This window comes from Nannospalax galili, unplaced genomic scaffold (genome assembly GCF_000622305.1).
Source record: "Nannospalax galili isolate Female #2095 unplaced genomic scaffold, S.galili_v1.0 scaffold674, whole genome shotgun sequence".
In the NCBI taxonomy this organism is placed as follows: domain Eukaryota; kingdom Metazoa; phylum Chordata; class Mammalia; order Rodentia; family Spalacidae; genus Nannospalax; species Nannospalax galili.
Window position 1 is genome coordinate 661,858 of NW_008335202.1, and position 19,574 is coordinate 681,431.

At 38.7% G+C, this 19,574-nt stretch overlaps 1 protein-coding gene across 4 annotated transcripts in view; it reads right to left on the bottom strand.

Moving 5' to 3' along the window:
* Dock4 (dedicator of cytokinesis 4) overlaps nucleotides 1-19,574 on the bottom strand; it is a 492,219-nt gene that overhangs the window by 248,775 nt on the left and 223,870 nt on the right. For all 4 annotated transcript variants that reach the window (XM_029561952.1, XM_017797318.2, XM_008829790.3 and 1 more), the window contains exons 5-7: nucleotides 17,754-17,850; nucleotides 11,852-12,000; nucleotides 6,802-6,886 (exon numbers count right to left, since the gene is read on the bottom strand). In XM_029561952.1, coding sequence (XP_029417812.1) covers nucleotides 6,802-6,886; nucleotides 11,852-12,000; nucleotides 17,754-17,850 — 331 coding nt within the window. The remainder of the gene's footprint in view (nucleotides 1-6,801; nucleotides 6,887-11,851; nucleotides 12,001-17,753; nucleotides 17,851-19,574) is intronic.

Here is a 19,574-nt window from a genome sequence, read left to right on the forward strand (position 1 = left end):
AAAAAACCCCACAAAAAACAGAAAACCAAACCAAACAAAAAACCCAACCCAAACAGGTAGTTACTGATCATTTCATTAATGAAAACTGAACAGTTTTCCTATGACTTCTCTGTTCTCATACTTTAAAATTCTTTTAAAAAATTATACCAAGTTGCAAAACTGTAGTAGTTTTCTGAATTGGGCTGTGGCAAATTATACTTTACCACTAAAATAAGAAAATGTTTCTAAATAGCTATGGAGCCACCGACTAGGAAAGCCAGTGAGGTGTCGAAAGGTAGGACATTGCGACAAGGTGCACCCTTTACCTCTTGTTCTCGGTGAGGTCAGCTAATGTTAGATCTGGGAGGAGGGAACTGAAAATGCGCATAGGTTAAGGGAGGACAGAAATCACCCATGAGTCTTAGAGTCTACTACCTGCCAAGCACTGGGAACACAACAGTGAGTGAATGCAGAAACATACCATGCCTTACACAAATCTTACAAGGGTGATGAATAAGGAAGAACTGTATTATCAAGAGAGTCCAAACAGGTTTTGATTTTAGCCTGAGCAGGTGGAAAAGTGTCCCTGTAGCTTGGGAAAGTGTGCCTGTAGCTAAAAAGTCCTGTCTTCTGGACAGGACTCCCCCAGTAGCTAATAGTGAGAGACCAGGCTATTTCTTTCTCTAATTTTTTGGAGACTAATAGGGAAATTCTTGTAGAAAATACAGTAAAAATACCATGGAATATGAAAATGTTACACAGGTTTCTAGTCATTACTTTGCCACTCATATATTGGCCCAATCCAGTGACTTCTTGAACCCCTATGTTGAGTAGCAAAGATGCAGGATAAGAGGAAAGCCTGGGCATTAACAGAACAGCAGGTGAGGAAGTAGAGGATCATCACTTTCATATCACACACTACCCATCATCACCTCATCTGAATCTCCTGACTAAGAAAAGGATCAGGATCATGTTAGCATCAGGATATTGACTTGGGGACCTGAAATCCACAGCCAGAGACTATGTTGAGGGTGACAGCACATAACCCCATTTCTACATCAGCCACCTTTTAAAACTTGTAAGTAGAGTTCATTAGTTACCAAATGACTGGCCACTTTTCAGATCAACATGCCATTTTTTTACAATTCGCAGTTGTAAATGTAAGAGAATAACAGCAACAGAATGTCTTTTATGTCTTTAACTTATTTCCAACTACTTGAAAGGAAAAGATCAAAAAGGCAATTCATTAAATTAACTTGTAATCAATTTATACTCAACAGGCACACTGGACACCCCTCTGTAAAAGAGTAAATACATTTTTTAAAAGGCTCAGGGGAAGTCAGAATCATGGTATATGTTAGTGGTAACTATTAGAAAAAGTTCTTGAAGAAAAATTAAATATAGTGGGGGGGGAGCACAATTCTTGTTTTCTATGACGCTTGCTCTATTTTGTGTTTTTACAATTCTTTTCATGATAGCAAAAGACACATCATAAGTTCATAAGCTAAATCTCTAATTGAAAAGTAATTCTTTATTTCCCCTAGAATTGCTAACTTACTTCCTAACTTATTTACAAAGCTTCATATATGTACAGTCAAACGCCTAAAACAGGCACAAGCTCCTCTGAAGAAATGAATGACTACCAAAGGTTAAAGCTGTAGAAACAGACTAAATGCCTAGTGTAAAGAATGGACCTCAAGGAGGTGTCTGCTCTTGACCTCAAAGAATGTAAAGTTACTGGCATCTATCATGACATTCAGTACAGGTAGAAAAAAAAATTAGTTTCCTGACTCATGCAAAGAATTCAATATATCTAGATCAGTGGTTATCAACCGTGACTGCACTTTAGAGTCACCAAAAGAGCTTTTAAAAAATACTTATGCCCAGGTCCTATTCTAGAACAATTAAATAGGAATTTCTAGGGAATAGGGGGTGCAGAGAGCTGTGGTTTTAAAAGTTCCCCAGGTGGCTCTAATGGGCAATGAGGGTTGAGAATCATTGATGGAGATCAGATGCAGAGAGATACAAATCACAGCAGGCTAAAAAACATATTTCCAAATCTTATGAGCAATTAATACTGTCCTGGAACCATTGGTCTTGGCATGTATGCTAGGAATAAGTCTGCCTGATTCTACACTATGTACCTGTAACAGGGATCCTTCCATTTGGCACACTTTTAGCACTGAAGTCTCTCTTTGCCTACCCCTCACTCACCATTCTTCCAGATCTGGGATGGATTTGGACTTAAGTAGGTTATAATTATTTGCTTATTTCTTGGTAGTTCACTACTTTTGAAGACTGCTAAAAATATCTGTGAAAATAGTATTGCAATAACATAATTAAAAAGGCATGTTCACACTTTAAGAGCTATAATTTGATAGTTATAACACAGAGACAGAAATCCATCTTGACATAATTTATGGCTACAAATGTACCTAATAGCTACTCTACATGTGCTTGTGGTTTAACTACACCTTTGATTAGGAAAAGAAACAGATCCATCACAAAGATTTCTCTGACTCAAACTGGTATTCTTCATGTGTTGCATTAATTACCAGAGGAACAGGCTACACCCAGGTTTCTCAACCTCACTGCTACAAAGAATATGGGCTGGTTATTCTTTACTGAGGGGGCTGCCTTCAGCTTTGTGAGATGTTTTGCAGTTTATTCCAAACTCTCCACAGTGCCACCCCTTGCTGTGACAGCCAAAACCTGTCTTCAACCAAAGTCAACTGTATCCTTGGAGTGGGGTAGTAAAATTTCCTTTAAGAACCACTGTTTTCTACTTAACAATCACTGGTCTAGCCCACTAAAGACTGCAAACAAGAAGACAACAGGATCTTACAAACATAAAACATTCCTAAAAGATGCTCTGCAGGTGCAAATAAGCTGAGAATCCAGCTCATTAGCTTCTCTTTACAGCAGAACTGAGATCTGGCCTTTGGCAAACCAACCTTTCTAAGTGGACATATGTTAGCAAGGTGAGGTTTAGCATTTTCCCTGCTTAGATGAGCATAATTAGGTGAGAAATATCTGCTAACAGTCAGGGCTAGGGAAAAGTGAAAGCAAAACCTTTTTTTTTTTTTTTTTCTTCCAAACAATGTATTATCAATTTGGAACCTGTATTCCAAATAGACCCTGACAAAAAATAAATAAACCATTCTTTTTCTGTGGTATTTTACCTCCACCCTACAGCCCTTGATCCAAAGTGATAATAAACTGCCAAACAATAACTTGGGATTGGTGATGAAGCTGCCCAACTCTCCCTGGTGAAATCAATGTAGGCATTTACTGACACCTTCCACAAAGAAAAAGAACAGAGCTATAGGATGTCTGATGGACACAGGACACAAAAAGAAACCTAAGGGGGTAAAAAGCTGCCTTTGTAAAGAGAACATGTCCTCCTGAAGTTCATAAACACTAGTTATTTTTTCTTGGGCTATTATCCTTGTTTAGAAACAGTAAAATGCAACTGCTACTAAGGACAAAGTAAGTTTTCATGAAAAAATCATGATGTTTTATTTTTCTCATCTGTAAAATGAAGACTTTAGACCAGACTCAGCTATAAAATACCATAGTACCTCCTCTTTTCTTTCCCAGTTATGGCAGACATTGCTAACCCACCAGAGCCTACATGAGATCCCAGACTTTGAATACCACTGCACTTCAGGCAGCCACTGCCAATAAAGTGTGATGTTAAAGGAGGTGAAATCAACTTGCCACCCCTTTTACAATGTTAAAGGATAAGCATGGAAGCAAAACTTCATATAGAAAATAAACTGTATATATCAGGCACTATTAATTGGTTATCAAATATTTGACATCTGTGGCTAAATCTGCAGGTGCAACTAAGCTCTGGCACTGAGAAATATAGTGTTATGTGGAACTTTCAGGGAAGCTTTCCCAAGCGGCTCAATCAGCCTCAAGAAGACTTTGTCTCTCCAGCTCCCTGGAGTACAGACATAATGGCTGCAACCTCTGCAGATATATTGTACTCTGAGGTATGCTTGATGTTTGAAGTCAAGTACTACCCAGCAAAAATAGCCATAAACCAATTCAGAACTTCCCACTTCTAGATTACTTGAGAATTAAATTTCTATCATGTCTAGGTTGTTATTATTCATTTCATTAGAAACAGCCAAATCTAATCCTAGATCTAGCATATGTAGTATCAATTATTCTTGCCATGTTGACTCTTGAATGAAAAAAGATAAGAAAGGAATGAAAATTGACTGAATATTTACTTGTGTTTCCAATATCTGTCAAGGAAAGACATAATAGGCTTGAAGAGAATTTTCCCCCCACTCCATATATGAAGAAACTGAGTCTCATGGAGATTAAATACTATATCCATGAGTACTGAGCTGGTAGGGGCTGAAAATCCAGTTGTTTGGAGCCATAGTTCATAGTGTATTCATAATACCAAAATGACCTCAAAAACACTGACAGTGCTTATTAAGTGCAAAGCACTGGACAAGATTACAGTGAGCATACCAGGGGGAAGACAGGACAGTACAACCTGGAAATTAACACTGAGAGGGGTTTTTGAAGTAAGAAAATACAATGTTCAATAGGCAAAATTTACAGTAAAGATGTGACATTAGAAAATTTGACTGACCAAAAAAAAAAAAAAAAAAAAAAAAAAAAAAAAAAAAGAAAGAAAGAAAGAAAAAAGAGCAAGAAGAACTATTATATTTGTTTTACGGGCTAAGAAGCAGTAACAAATGAGTTTTCCCTGGGGCAGTCTTATTTTGTTATTTTTTTTAAAACTGCCTCCCTCCAACTACTTTTTTTTTTTTTTAAACATAGGGTATTAACCCAGGCTGGCCCCTGTGTGGCCAAGGATAATCTTGACCTTCTGATCTCTCTGCCTCCACCTCCCAAGTGCTAGAATTACCAAGGTATATCCCACCACACCCAGTTTATGAAGCACTCGGGATGGAACTCTGGGCTTTGAGCATACCAGGCAAGCACTCTACTAATTGAGCTATATCCCCAGCACCTTTCCAACCATCTTTAATTGTCTTCTTAAGAGGTGTCAGATACTCTGCTTAAGTGCAGATGTCAGAAAGATAGACAACATGCAATATTCTACCCCAAAAGTGCAGTGCACAGGAAAGGAACCCTCTACAGAAGCAGAAAGTGTTCCAACCTCCAGCATAAAGCACAGACATCTTGATAGATGGGTGATTAAGGAAGAACATGATGGGAGTATTGACCAAGACCAGCTTCTCATGAATCACCCGCCCTAGTGGACTTAACTGGTGATTTTCACCACAATTTTTCAGATATGCATGTATAAATACTCAGTTAAGAATAACCCACTAATCTCAGTGAAGTGATATAAGCATGTAAAGCTACTTCAAAAGCATCAAGACCTTCCAAAATCTAGCCTACTATTTCTAGCAAGTCCTCCTTCTAGGAACACTATGACCAGATGCAGGCATAATGAGATCACAATAAAGTTAGGTTTAAGGGAATAACCTTTGAAAGCCCTTCCTGATGAACCATTTTCTCTAATTTGAGGTTGGAGAAATATCAAGAAATTAGGTCACACTGGGCATGGTGACAGATGCCTTTAATCCCAGCACTTGGGAGGCACAGGCAGGTGGATTGGATCTCTGTGAGTTCCAGGCCAGCTAGGGCTACAGGGTGATCCTGTCTCAAAAAGACCAAAAGACCAAAAGAAAAAAAAAAAAAGAAATTAGGTCAAGTCACAGAACACAGGGAAGAACCTAATACTACTTTTCTACTAAACAGTTATCATTTTAAACCAATTCCTAATGACTTATTGTTATACCCATAGATTAATGCATCTTCTCAACTGTCAGAGTTTCCTTATGCAGCAGATGGTGATTAATATGGAAATCCACAACTAACCAATGTGTAGAGAACAAGAGGTGGTGGGTGACCACAAAGAAACAGAGTCTTCCAGACAGCTGGTCAGTAACTCATATAAACTCACAGCAACGGTGACAGCATGTACAAGCCCCATGCAAGCTCAAAACAGACAAAATCTCAGCATGGACATGAGGAAGTGGGTAAGAAACTCCAACCCAACCTAAAGAAATTGTAATAACAAATGGCTGCTGGGAGGGGTAGATACAATCTCTTTCAAGTATGGGACTCTTGGTAGGTTAATCAAGCTCCAGGGGATGGACCCACACTAAGGACATTGGGGGACACAAGTTAGACTCTATAGGCCTTAAAATATAATCTCAGCATGGACATGAGGAAGTGGGTAAGAAACTCCAACCCAACCTAAAGAAATTGTAATAACAAATGGCTGCTGGGAGGGGTAGATACAATCTCTTTCAAGTATGGGACTCTTGGTAGGTTAATCAAGCTCCAGGGGATGGACCCACACTAAGGACATTGGGGGACACAAGTTAGACTCTATAGGCCTTAAAATATATAAAATAGACTCATTAAATTGAGTAGGAGGCAAAAAGGGGAGGTGGGAATGGGGCATCTAAATACCATCAAAAAAGAACCTTGAAATATTCTAAATACAGTTTATTTAATAAATAATGATCCTGGGTTAGTTTTGCTTGCAGTGAATTGTAGGAAGGAAAAAAAATGATACAGCAACAAAACTAAGGTATTAAGGCTTGGCTCAGTGGAGAACTTCACATTGTTCTGTGGAAGGGAAACAGCCTTGGTACTTTTGTTGGGGCATGGTCACCTTAGCTCACAAGTCTCTTTACTCTCCTCAAATTAAACCTGGGACATTCTGTTCTTATAACATCAAATGAGTATGAAGAATACCATGGAAACCACAAAATTAGCAATGAGGCTGTGAGCCAACAACCATGTACATACCAGTCGGTATAGCTCAGTGATGCTGATGTCCTCTGGGTCCACCATTGCATACTCCTTTCTGGGCACCAGGTCCAGACCCAGTTGTCTAGAAAACAAATGGCAAACATTTGGAAGAAAAGTCACCTCCATGTAATATACTAAGAATAATTTTTTTGCTATGTTATCTTGAAACTTGATCAAATTTCACCAGTCACCACACTTCTTCCATTTTTTTACCTAGCATGACTTGTTTCTGCAATCAGAGAGGACACATTACAAAGCTGGGCAAGACTGAGAAGCAGAAGATGACAGGCAAATCAAGGGAGGCTGGGTAGGTGCTCTCAATGAAATGCTCCTGCCACTCAACACTATACAGTGGAGAGTCTTCAACAACCTACAAACTGTCATCAGAGAAGCCCTTCTAAGCTGGAGTACACTAGAAACTAGAGTTAGAAATAATTGTAGAAAAAAGGAAGTGAGGATAGGGAAATCTGGTCTTTAGGATTTGACCTAGACCAACCCGGCATGCCACACAGTTAAAATGTGTCCAATGTGAGGTACTGGGGGCTTGTGTATGATCCTCATTCATGGAAAGTTCAGGGTCTGACATTACGGGAACTATAAAGGTAGGGGACAGATTTGGAACAGTATAGCTTAAGCTTGTAGTGGTAAATGGTTTAATCTCTTCTCTCAGGTGTCACTGTAGTTGATATGTGGCTTGTTGTGTTGAGGCTGAGGTTCTAGCAACGTCACACTAAAGTGAGGTACTTGATTTGGGATGCCTAACCATGGACATGGTAAGTGTGACCCTGTTCTGTCCAGTTTCCTTTCTGGGATGTTGGTAATGCACTCCTCCAGGACACACCCTGGGTAACACTGATACCAATGCTATTTACCTCCTGAAGTATCCATAATCATCACCATGGCTCCCCACTGCCTTGGTAATGCCCTGTAGATCAAGGTGAAGATTCTGTCTGTCTACAACATCTTCTTGCATTACCACAGTCTTGTTCTCATGTTTAGTTCCCTGAAGATAATTTACTCTGTATCCCTTTTGTGGCATCACTCTCTAATGTGGAAAGCTTCTGGCACTGCACTTCCAATTATAGAAACTCAGCTTTCTTACTTTTGTATTAAAAATAATGAAGAATCCTGCTATTCTATGCCTGCCTCAAAATCTCATTAAAGTTTCATCATTAAAAATTATTAATTCAGCACCTACTTCAAGCCAAGCACTGCCCAGTCACCCGGAGAGATACTGGTTCTTAAAATTAGAGGATGGTCACTTGAGAGCAGGAATTGTCTTTCAGATACTAAAATCCTTCCTTATTTTCCTAAATAGTGTTAGTTGTTAAGATGCTCAAAGAAACCACACATCTACCTATTCTTTTAGTTGAGCTTTCAACACACTAAGCAAAGCTGTTTAGTCTCAAAATATCCAAGTCTTCTTATGCTATACCTCGCCAGTGACTCTGAGAGGGTCTGTTTCTATTTTTTGCCCCTTCCCAAGAGAGTCACTGAACTACAATGTTAGATATTATTTGACACAAGGCCTAGTTTGCTGAGGAATGATTATCTTGTAAAGGAAACAGAACATACGATCATGTGGGAATTTTGAGGTGTACCTGCCTTAGCTAAAGTTTCTTCTATGTGAAGCTGCCTGGCCCTGTTTCTCTCTTGGGAGAGGCAGGGGTAGAGGGCATTCATGTGATATTCTTTCATTCACAAAGCATATTTTCACTGGCACTCACATGAGCTCCTGACTTCAGAAGAAACAATCCACAAATGGCCAGTACCTAGAGAGGCTGGTATAGCTACTGTTGTCAACAATATTCCTTCTTTGTGAGTCTGAACTTGAGAATTCAATCACATCCATGCAACATGAGGAAGAACAGATCTGTGAAGGGTAGTTTATCTGTATCACTACAAAATGAGTCAGGATCAACTCCAGCTGTGAGCTCCAGAACCTTCCTGTACTTCTAAGTGAGAGAACTGCTATTCTATAAATTCCCATTTTCCAAAAAGCTTGGTTTTCTGATTTCTGCTAGCTTCCTGGAGTCCTAATTGTGCAAAGAATCTTAGTTATTTCTATTCATTTTTCTTCCCAGTTAATAGGTATTTCATTAGGATGAACTAGTCACTGAGCTTTCTTACCTCACGGAAAAGAATCAGGGTGGTCCTTTACAAAGAATATGAAAGAGTGAGTGAGGCTTAGAGAAACTAGGTGGAGCAAGACCACACAGGATATAGGAAGCCAGGATCTGGGCAGGCAGGAAGGGTCAAATTTTATGTCAACTCTAAATTCTGTGACAAGAGGAAGAAAAATGAAGCTCTTTTCTCTCCCAAATAATATCAACAGGAATTCAGAAACACCATAAGCCTCTCTGAGCAACAGAAACCTGTACTGTTACTTCAACTCTGCCTCAGGATCCAAGCTTCCCAAATCCTAATGGCTTCTCCTCACAGCTCTTCAACAGTCTGATATACAACTCAAGACTGAATACATTCTTAATTTAGGATCAGCCAGATATTTATGTGCTGACAGATCATTTTTCAGGATAATTTGACCTAGTTTAATAGGCAAAGAAATGATCATAATTTGCTTTCCACTCAGCATTCTTTAGTAAGGGAATGAAATTATATTTAAAGGAAAAGGGCAATCTCTATGTTGTAAGTTATATTTAAATAAGTATCAATAACATTCAAAGAAAAATCATGGGTTTAAGGATGATTTAAATAAATTATACTGCTTATTTTCACACATCAATGTTTTACCAATTTACCACAAATTAGCCATAGAACTTCCCATTCAGTCCTACTTCATATCCCCCACCCCTACTGCTCTTCTGTCTCCCTGTAAGAAACTGAAAAAGGATTTTTTTTCTTGATATTTTTGTGTGATCCTGGATAATCTAACTTGATCCAACATCCTTTCTATTTACAAAGTAGTCTTCATTTAAATGAGGACCAGCATAGTGATCAAGAACCAACTGGGTGAAAAGTCAAAGGTTCTTGTTTTTTTTAAAAAATATTTTATTTATTATTTTATGTGTATGAGTGTATTGCTTGCATGTAGGTAGATACACCTGCATTGGGCAATGCTGGTGGAGGTCAGAAGAGGGCATTGGATTCCCTAGAACTGGAGTTAAGGATGGTTGTCAGCCATCACGTGGGTTCTGGGAATTGAACCTGGGTCCTCTGCAAAAGCAGCCAGTGCTCTTAACCACTGAGTCATCTCTTCAGCCCAGTGGTTTTTCTCAAAATAAGAATAAGGTCAAAGTGGGGTCAGGGTCCACAGCCTTTAGAGCTGTGCCTCACAGGACCACTCCATGCACACAGCAAAAGAAGAAGCTCAGCACCAACTGCTGGTGAATCCAGCCTGCCAGGAGACACGATGTGCTTTCAATCACAGCATCCTGGGTCAAGACAACCCTTGTACTTCTACTTCAGTCCACTCATTTGACAAGGAAGGTTTCAAGAATTTGTTTCTAGTCTAAAAAAGTCGAGTTCTGGGTGGGCAAGATGGCTCAGTGGGTAAAGACACTTGTCGCCAAGCCTGACAACCTGAGTTCAATGCCCAGGACCCACCTGGTAAAAGGAGAAAATGATCCTCCAAGTTGTCCTGTCACCACCACAAGAGCACACACAAATAAATAAAATATTATGAGAAAACAATTTTTTTTAAAAAAGTAGATGTTCAGCCAGGTGTGGTGGTGCATGCCTTTAATCCCAGCACTTGGGAGGCAGAGGCAGGGGGATCTCTGTGAGTTCAAGGCCAGCCTGGTCTACATAGTGAGTTCCAGGACAGCTGGGGCTACAGGGAGACCCTGTCTCAAAAAGACCAAAAAAGAAAGAAAAAAAAATAAAAGTAGATGTTTAATGTTCTTCCTGCCAATACGTCCACTTTCTTGCTTTATTTCCCACAAGAACAAAGCTTTTAGAGGTCTATAAATTATGCCATTTTATTATCTATAAAAAAGGTAAGTGACATATTATATTCAACAAGATATCACAAGTACTATGGGTGAGATGGAACTTTAAAATCTAGTAATAGGTCTGTGTATTCTTTTAACATTTTATCAGAAATCAACCATGGCATATGATAAAGTGACTCCCTTTAGGAGAAACAACATTCTACTTTCAAACATGTTTTTCCAGATTCAGAATGAGGCAAACTTACTCAAGGTCTGTCTGTCTGTCTGTCTGTCTGTCTGTCTGTCTCTCTCTCTCTCGCTCTCTCTCTCTCTCAACCTCTCTCTCTAGTTCCACTGGAGTTCAAATAGCAAATAGGGGCTTGGTGAGAGAAAAGGAAGAGGTGAATGATATGGCTTTACAGGATATAAAGGAACCATATTGCCTTAGTCTTAATTCAACCTAGGATCCAATACCTCATTCCTACATTAATATTCATACTTACTATAGTATCAGCTTTGGTCAGAGTTTTCAATGATTAGATTTACTACTAAATAAACATACCAGTAGGTTATTATTTTATTATTTTAAGTAATTTATTATTTTAAATAATTCCTCCACATTTATTTAAAAGTAAATCTCAGTCAATGAAAGCCTTTAACAATTTTCTTAAGCAGCTTTTCAAAGTGGCTAATATGTTGGCACAGTGCTAATCACTACTGTGTACTTGTTGTAAGACATTTAGCAGAAGCTGGGAAGATCAGTGTCTCCCTCTGGATTACTCTGGCTATCTACACTATGATATGGAAGAGGCATAAAATAAAAGCATATATATATGCCAAACCTAAACACTATTGGATAAGAAGAAACATTTTAGTCAGAAATCGTATCTAATTAATCCCCCTGAACATTTCATTTCCTGTAATCAAATGTACACTGTCACACCACAGGGGACTAGAGAGCAAACAACATCTCAGTACCCACACCAGACCTAGAGGATGTGGCTTTTGACTCCATCATTGATGGTCCACACAAAGCCTGAAATGAGAAGAACAGGGGGATCTGTGTCTGATTTCTTGCTGTGGTATCACCACATCCTGGCTTAACCCGTGTCATTCTGTTGTGCTCCCTCCAGTGCTCTATAATGGTCAGTACTCACTCGTTGCCCCAGTCAAGTCGGGCAGTAATGTGGCGCTTCACGTCCTTCATCCGGTCATGGGTAAGATGGCCAACCAGCACCTGCCGCCTCAGATCCAGTATTTCATTCATGATGTGCCACAGGCGGTGGAAGAGATCACCTTCATTTCTCTAAGAAATATGTAAACATAGAGGTTTAGTAGCCAGACCTCTTTTGAGTTGGAAGGTAACCAAAGAAGAGGGGGAAGAGGGAAAGGGTAAGTCCTGGTTTCCCTTTTTGTGCTTGCTGTGTGACAGACAGTTTCTCCCCCAATAAATGAACTCATTTCCTTATCTTCTAAGTGACTTGCAGCTCTATATATTTTTCAATCAATTTCCACAGTGCTACCCTCCTGTCCACAAACCATACATTACTTCTCAGGCTCCCCAGCACAGACACGATGCTCTTGATTCTCAATGTGCCATACCTGAGCTTGGTCCAGTCTCTGCTTGAGTATGGAGCCTGAATTTCCATGTCCAGAGCTTCTTTCTTTAGCTCTATCCAAATTCTACTGTCCTTAAGGGCCTGGCCTGACTTCCACCTCAAGAAATCTTCCCTGACAGCTCTTGCTCATATCTTTTTCTGAGCTATGGGTGCATGCAACTAAAGCCAGTGACATGGAAAACACTGCTGCTCCCCTATTTCTTAAATGTTGATCCTAATTCTTCATCAGATCTCAAAGTTGGACACACAGGGAGTTTTCAAACCTAAACACCGCTCAGTGTTCACTGCCATTATGTAATTAGTTTTCAAAGCTCTTAAAAATGGTGTTTTCAGGGGCTGGAGAGATGGCTCAGTGGTTAAGAACACTGACTGCTCTTGCTGAGGACCCAGGTTTGATTCCCAGCACCCACATGGCTATGAACCATTCTTAACTCCAGTTCCAGGGGAATCTGAAGCCCTCTTCTGGCCTCCGCAGCATTGCACAACATAGGTGCACTCACATACACGTAGGCAATACACTAATACACATAAAAGAAAAATAATATATAAAATATATTTCAAAAATGTGTTTTTGTTCCTTTAAAAATAATATAGATTCGATATAATCCCTGTGAAAGTCATTAAGCTCTGTGGTTTGGCTGAAGGAAGATGGGTTAAACTCCTGGTTTTGAATCTGGATTTTGCTATTTATTAGTGCCATAAACCTTTAGTATAACTTTTGTCACCTTGAAAAAGGGCAGTACTATCTTTCTGCAAGGCTATTGTCTGGATTAGGGATAACACATGTGAAGACAGCATCATATACAATGGTAAAAAACACCAACGTAGGAGTCAGATGACGACCTAAATTCCAACATCATCATTTCTAAAACTTTGACAATAATCTTTTTGTGTTTTCTCATTTGCGAAAAGAATATCACAGTATCTACCACAGAGGGTTACTTTGAAGATAAAAGGGTTATTATATAAAATTCTTAGAAAAACATTTGGTACAGAATAATGTTACTAATACTTATTCAGTTTCAGCCTGGTCCACAGTAATCCCTCTACAATACTGTGTCTTTAGCAAAACCTAGAAATATATATCTTATCATAGAGCTGTTAGGATAATAAACCTTATGTAAGCATCTATCTCACATCTTTCTTAGTCACAACCTATACTTCTACTTTCTACAAAAATCAATAATAGACTATATGAAGAATGATAGGAAAATGCAGAAGTTATATCTATCTAAAGTTCTCTAGATTTATAAGCTACAGAAACTACCAAGTTCTATGTGACGGATAGTGACGTCTTCTGCCTCATCAGTACTTGTATCTTGAGGAATTCTAATGCACTGTTCAGGTCTGACATATGTGCCAAAGGAATAGGAGGCATTCTCCAGGAGGGCAATTCTGGTCTCTAAGACATAAATAATATTGTTTTCCTCTCAATTCCTAACACACTCTATTGAGCCTGTTTTCTGTTACCATCTTCTATTACTGCTTGCTCTTTTCTCATGTTATACACTCCCTTACAAGCCATTACAAGGTGCTGTAACACAATCTTCTTATAATTGACTGCTCAGTGTCTATTCCCATCTGTAGCAGCTGTGCCTGACTTTGTACCTCTCATGGGTGGAGAATGAATGAATGAATATATTGATACATAGGTCTTATTTATTGTGGATCTCAAGAGGCAGGTTCTGTGTAGATCATACAAATGAATAAACTAGAAGATGAGAAAACATGAATACATCAATGGTAGGAAGTAAAACTCTACTAAGTGAAAAAGATTATATAATAAAGTTATAAAAAGGAAGTCAACTATCATGTAGCAAAGGAGAGAGATAGCACCCTGACCCCCACAGTGAGAGGTCAAGGTCTGCTTGTGGGAAAACATTCTGGAGTTGTTTGGTAGGAGGCCCTTGGTTTTATATATCACCTCTACTGACAAGGGACAGTTAAGATGAGAGGGAGGCAAGAGCTTTCCTAAAAATGAAAACTAGCTGGTCAGCTTCCTCCTCAGGGAAGAAAACCCATGAGTGGAAGCAATATTGCTGCCACACTACAGACCTGGCCATCAAATGCTTCCTGCTACTTTAAGAAAAAGAGCTGGGCTACCATGCATAGAAAACCAGCACCTGGGAGGCTAAGGCAGTAGAACTGCCAGAATTCCAGGCCAGCCAGGGCTTCAGAGTGAATCCCTATCTCAAGCAAACACAAAAACAAACAAAAGCAAAAAAAGAAAAGCACTCATATCTGATTAGACATCTGATCTGGTCATAAAATTACACTGCGTGAAAAACTGATTTTGAACAAATGGATAGTTTTGAAGATCAGTCAGAAATATTTTTTTTGAAGACAGGGTCTCCCTGTAGCCCCAGCTGTCTGGGAACTCACTATGTAGGCCAGGCTGGCCTTGAACTCACAGAGATCCACCTGCCTCTGCCTCCCGAGTGCTGGGACTAAAGGCGTGTGCCACCATGCCCAGCTCCAGAAACATTTTTAAATGCTTTAAATTTGATATTAAATGAAGAGTATGTGACAATATTAAACAATTAAAATAAACAGTATCTAAAAATTGGTCCAATGCATCAGAAATGTGGCCAAAAGTTAATTGTATCTCTTTATTTTAGAGAATGAATGAGGTTTTATTCATTTTAAAATGAAAACAACACAGATTTCAATGACAGCAGACCTAGATTTTGACTAGGGCTTTACTGCTTAGTGTGGGACTCTAGATAAATCATCTTTGATAATATTCAAGAATAGAAAGTAGCTGGCAGATCCCCAGAGAAAGGAACGTAAAATAGCTCGGGGCCTGCACCAAAGTGCTTGGTTGAAAAAAAAACAAAAAACCTACTGTATTTCTCCTTAACATTTTCGGGTTGCTTCTGATACTTTAGTAAGTGATATTTTAAAGGTTATTATTTAGGTCCTTACAATATTGTTTAAAAGAGCAACTAATGTTTCTCAAGAAGCTACCATGTTTTTTATTCTAAATGTCTGTATATATCATCTTATATACTCACACCTGCAAAACTTATTGTCCTCATCAAACATCTTTCAGTGAAATTTTTAAATGTTTTAAAACTATTGGAAGAGACTATAGATGGTGCCCTAAACATACTGATGCATGATGAACCAAAGAGTTTATATACACCAGGACAAAAGAGACCGGTAGACTCAAGAGGGTCAAGTCAGTCTCAATCCCAAAGTTCAGTATGTCTCTTACATTGCTGGATGAACTGTATATTTGCTACCCATATAACTACTATTCCAGTTCCCAGGGGAAACGTTGGCTAATTCTTTCTCTTTCCCATTACTCAGCAAAAGATATTACGTGCAGAGTTTACTGTACACAGATCTTCAAATTAGGCAAGTCTCCAAAATGGATACTCACAACCTCAAAAATCACTTAAAAATAGCTAATCAAGACAAAAATCAACTTTGGTCCCCACCAGCAGCTGTATAAAAGGAAAATTTTGGATAATTTAGCTCAATTACAAGAGGGGACACACACACACACACACACATACATACACACACACACACATACATACACAAACATACACACGGGGGAGAGAGAGAGAGGGAGAGAAAGAGAGAGAGAGGAGAGGAGAGAAAGAGAGGAGAGACAGAGGCATATAGACAGACACACAGAGATACAGAGACAAGACAGAGAGACAGAGAGAATTGTAATTCTAGCACATTGAGTAATTTTTATGATGTACTATGATGTACTATGTACTATGTATCTCACAATGTTACTTTAAATGCAGTAATACTTAGATTTTATGTTCTTTCTAAGACAATGAAAGAAAAATCAAACAGGGAAATTGCATTTCCTTGGTGCTGTCTCAGCACAGGGCTCTTGAGGTCAACAATCTAAACTGTTTACCAAGACCATACCTCAGTGACTCGTCTAAGATCTAAGACTGTCTTGTGTATTTTCCCAGTGCATTCTAAAGCCACCAACTCCAACAGGGTAGGAATAGGCAGCTACAACACTAAAGGGTTTTTTGTTGCGTGAAGATTTTCTTGTCTCAATGAAATATCTTATTGCATGTTAGATGTAACACATAACACAAACACACTGTTATTCTACATCATTTCTCTTCAAAATTTGGATTTTCTCTGTCTCCATCTCCTTCATACTTTTCTGGGAGACAGGAGTTGACACAGGGTCTAGGTATGTGGCCAGGCTGGCCCTGACTTGTGAGCCTCCAGCCTCAGCTGGGGTTATGAAAGAGCATCACTAGGCCCGATTTTCTCTTTGGGTGTTCATGTCTTTTCCATTCTGAACACATCATTTTAAATGATTAAGCTGTTCTGCAATTTTCTTTGAAAATAAAAGAAGAAATCACATTTATCTTTCTTAAAACTTCATCACCCCCAGACTTCTGCTTACACAGAGGGAAAGCTACAGATTCACAAGAACCCCGACTCAGCCACTTTTCCTAACTACAGTTGTCTCCTCTTTTCTGTAGTTTCACTTTCCAAGGCATCAGTTACCCAGAGCCCATAAGCATTAAGTAGAACATTCTAGAAATAAGCAATTTATAAGTTTTAAAGAACTCTCACTACAGCATTTATAAAAATTCTATTCTATTCGTAGTTATTGTTATTCTCTTCTTCTGTCTAACTTCATAAATTAACCATCATAGGTATGTATGTTTAGGGAAAAAAGTTTAGTATATTGAGGGTTCTGTGCTATCAACAGTTTGAGGCTCTTGGGGATCTTGGATTGTATGAGTTACCCACAGGAGGAGACCTCTGTTCTTGGTACAGAGCAGTGCTTCATGCTGTGTGACTCTCTGTTTTCATTTGTGAGCTAGAGATGATCACTGTTATTTTTCCCTTGAGTGTTTTCAATTAAATGAGATATTTCACACAGGATACTTCACTTTCTGTGGGGCATCTTATAATAAGTGCTCAATAATGTAATTAGTTATAGGTAAATTAATACACATACATATCTCTAAATCATTCTTTTTTCATGAAAATTTCCTTTTCTTGGTATCGTTGAATATTTTCACTGAATCTAGCTGTTTTCATTTACAATATTCAAGGGAATTACTTATCGAATTAAGATATTCTAAAATACCACAACTATTAAAATTATATTGAGAATAGCTTTATCTTTGAAAGTTAAAAATATTCAAGAAATCCAACATTAGCCCACATAAACATTCATAGTGGGTTAGATATCAGAAAACCTATCTTTTATATGACTGTGGTACTGAAATACAAAAATACAGTGTATAAACTCCTTGCTCAGTGGGGACAGAGAGATTATAAGATGAATATACATTAGCAAGATCTACATCCTTAATTTCCTAAGAAGTCCCAGGGACTTACAGCAAGGACTCGAATATTGGTTGATGGTTGCTCGTGTTTGCATATTTCTTAAGACAATTATCTCACTGAAAAATAACACCACTAAAAAGTTACTTACCACATAAAGTTGTTTCCACATGGTTCCCCAGTCTCTTAATGTTGATGTCATTTCTGTGATAACAGAGTCTTCAGTGGGAATAACCATTTCAAATTGTCTTGAAATTAAAAAGAAGAAAACATATATACAAACACCAGAGACAACTTTGTTTTAAATACTCTAGAAGATAAACTAGGAAGGGAAGCCATTTGGGGTTGGTCAGACCATAACCACTATCAGATTATAAGCTTGTGTCAGGAATGTTATAGGTAATGGCAGTGCAATGCCCAAGAGACCAGCCACTTCATCTAGATCAAGTCTGAATGGTACAGGGAGAAGGAACAACATAGGAGTTCCACTCAGTGACAACTTGACTACTAGACAACAACTCTTTCAACTTCTCTAAGCTCAAAACTTTCATCTGTTACAGAAGGTCACCAGGCTGCATAAATGACATGACTTGTGCCATCCAAGTGCTATGACCAGAACACACAAAAGAAGTAAAAGAAACACTATTCAGTCATTAGGATGTAAGAAGTGTGAACCTGTAACTAATGCATGTGTCTAACTAGATAGATACAGACTAAGTATTCGTTTGAGCTCTTTAACCATTCATTTATATTATCTGGAACAGGGCAATGAAAAATAATTTGTTGTAAGATACATAAGGTTATCCTGAAAATGAGAAGAAACATAAGGAGAGACATGGGGTGGGGGATTAAGGAAGTTTGTTTGTTCTTTGCATCATGCCATTGGTATTTAATGATCTCTTTTGTTCATCCCTAATTTCTTTTGTCAAATCCTTTCTGGTTTTTAACAGGCTCAAGTGGCTACATGAACATTATCAGCACTGCATCTCAGAAGAATGTTATTAGCAATATTAATGGGGACTATTTCTTTTATTTCAGTTTATTTTTCTGAAGGACAACATCTAATATGTAAAAGGTAACAGCCTATTAAACCCTCAACCAGGTTGTCTCAGTGATCAAGGGAAATGGCTTCTTAGCATGAGGCTAATAATTGTTTGGCAGTTCCTTTTTGAGGTTATGTCCAAAGTCTGTATAATTGTCTTTGGGAAAGTCCTCTCAACAGAAATACAGAAACTAAAATCTTGCCCTGATTCCTTCCCTAATGGAGTTCCACCTCTTCATTACACACTGCTACTAAAAAAGAAAAACGCACCATGTACATTTTCAGTGCAGCTGGAAAATGTAAAACTGGTATTTGAAACTAGAAAAAAAGCAAACAGTAATATATGAACGGTGACATAGAGTATCTTTTACTAAGCCTACTATGACACTTTACAATGGTAGAGTGTTTACTCTGCTTTTGAGGCAGCTATTGCAAAATTTTGGGGAGTTTTAAAAAAGTTTTTATTGAATTTTTGTGTATTTCATACATAAAATCATCTTTATAACCCCTTCCCCCTTCCCCTGTGGCACCCTCCCATAGCACCCTGACTGGAGTTCATACATTCTGTCATTTGTATTAAGGCCTATTATGTAAAGTTAGTGTTCCGAGGTATCCCTCAGTGCAAGTTCATCCACCTGGGTTTAGTCAGCCTATCTAGAGTCTCTCCCTTTAAGATCAGCTCTTCTGCACCCAGCAGTAATCAGCTGCCAAAAATTCGACTGAGATTGAGGCTTGCTGTTCATTTCTACAGTTCGGTGCTGGGTTTTTGTCTGCCTAACTTTGCATGGGTCTTGTGCATGCTGACACCATTTTTGTATGAGAAGTGTCCCAGGCGCCTGTAGGACATTTCTGTATGGTCATGCATCTCCTCCCTGGCTCTTACAATCTTTCTGTCCCCTCTTTCACAGTGGTCCCTGAGCACTGGGTAGG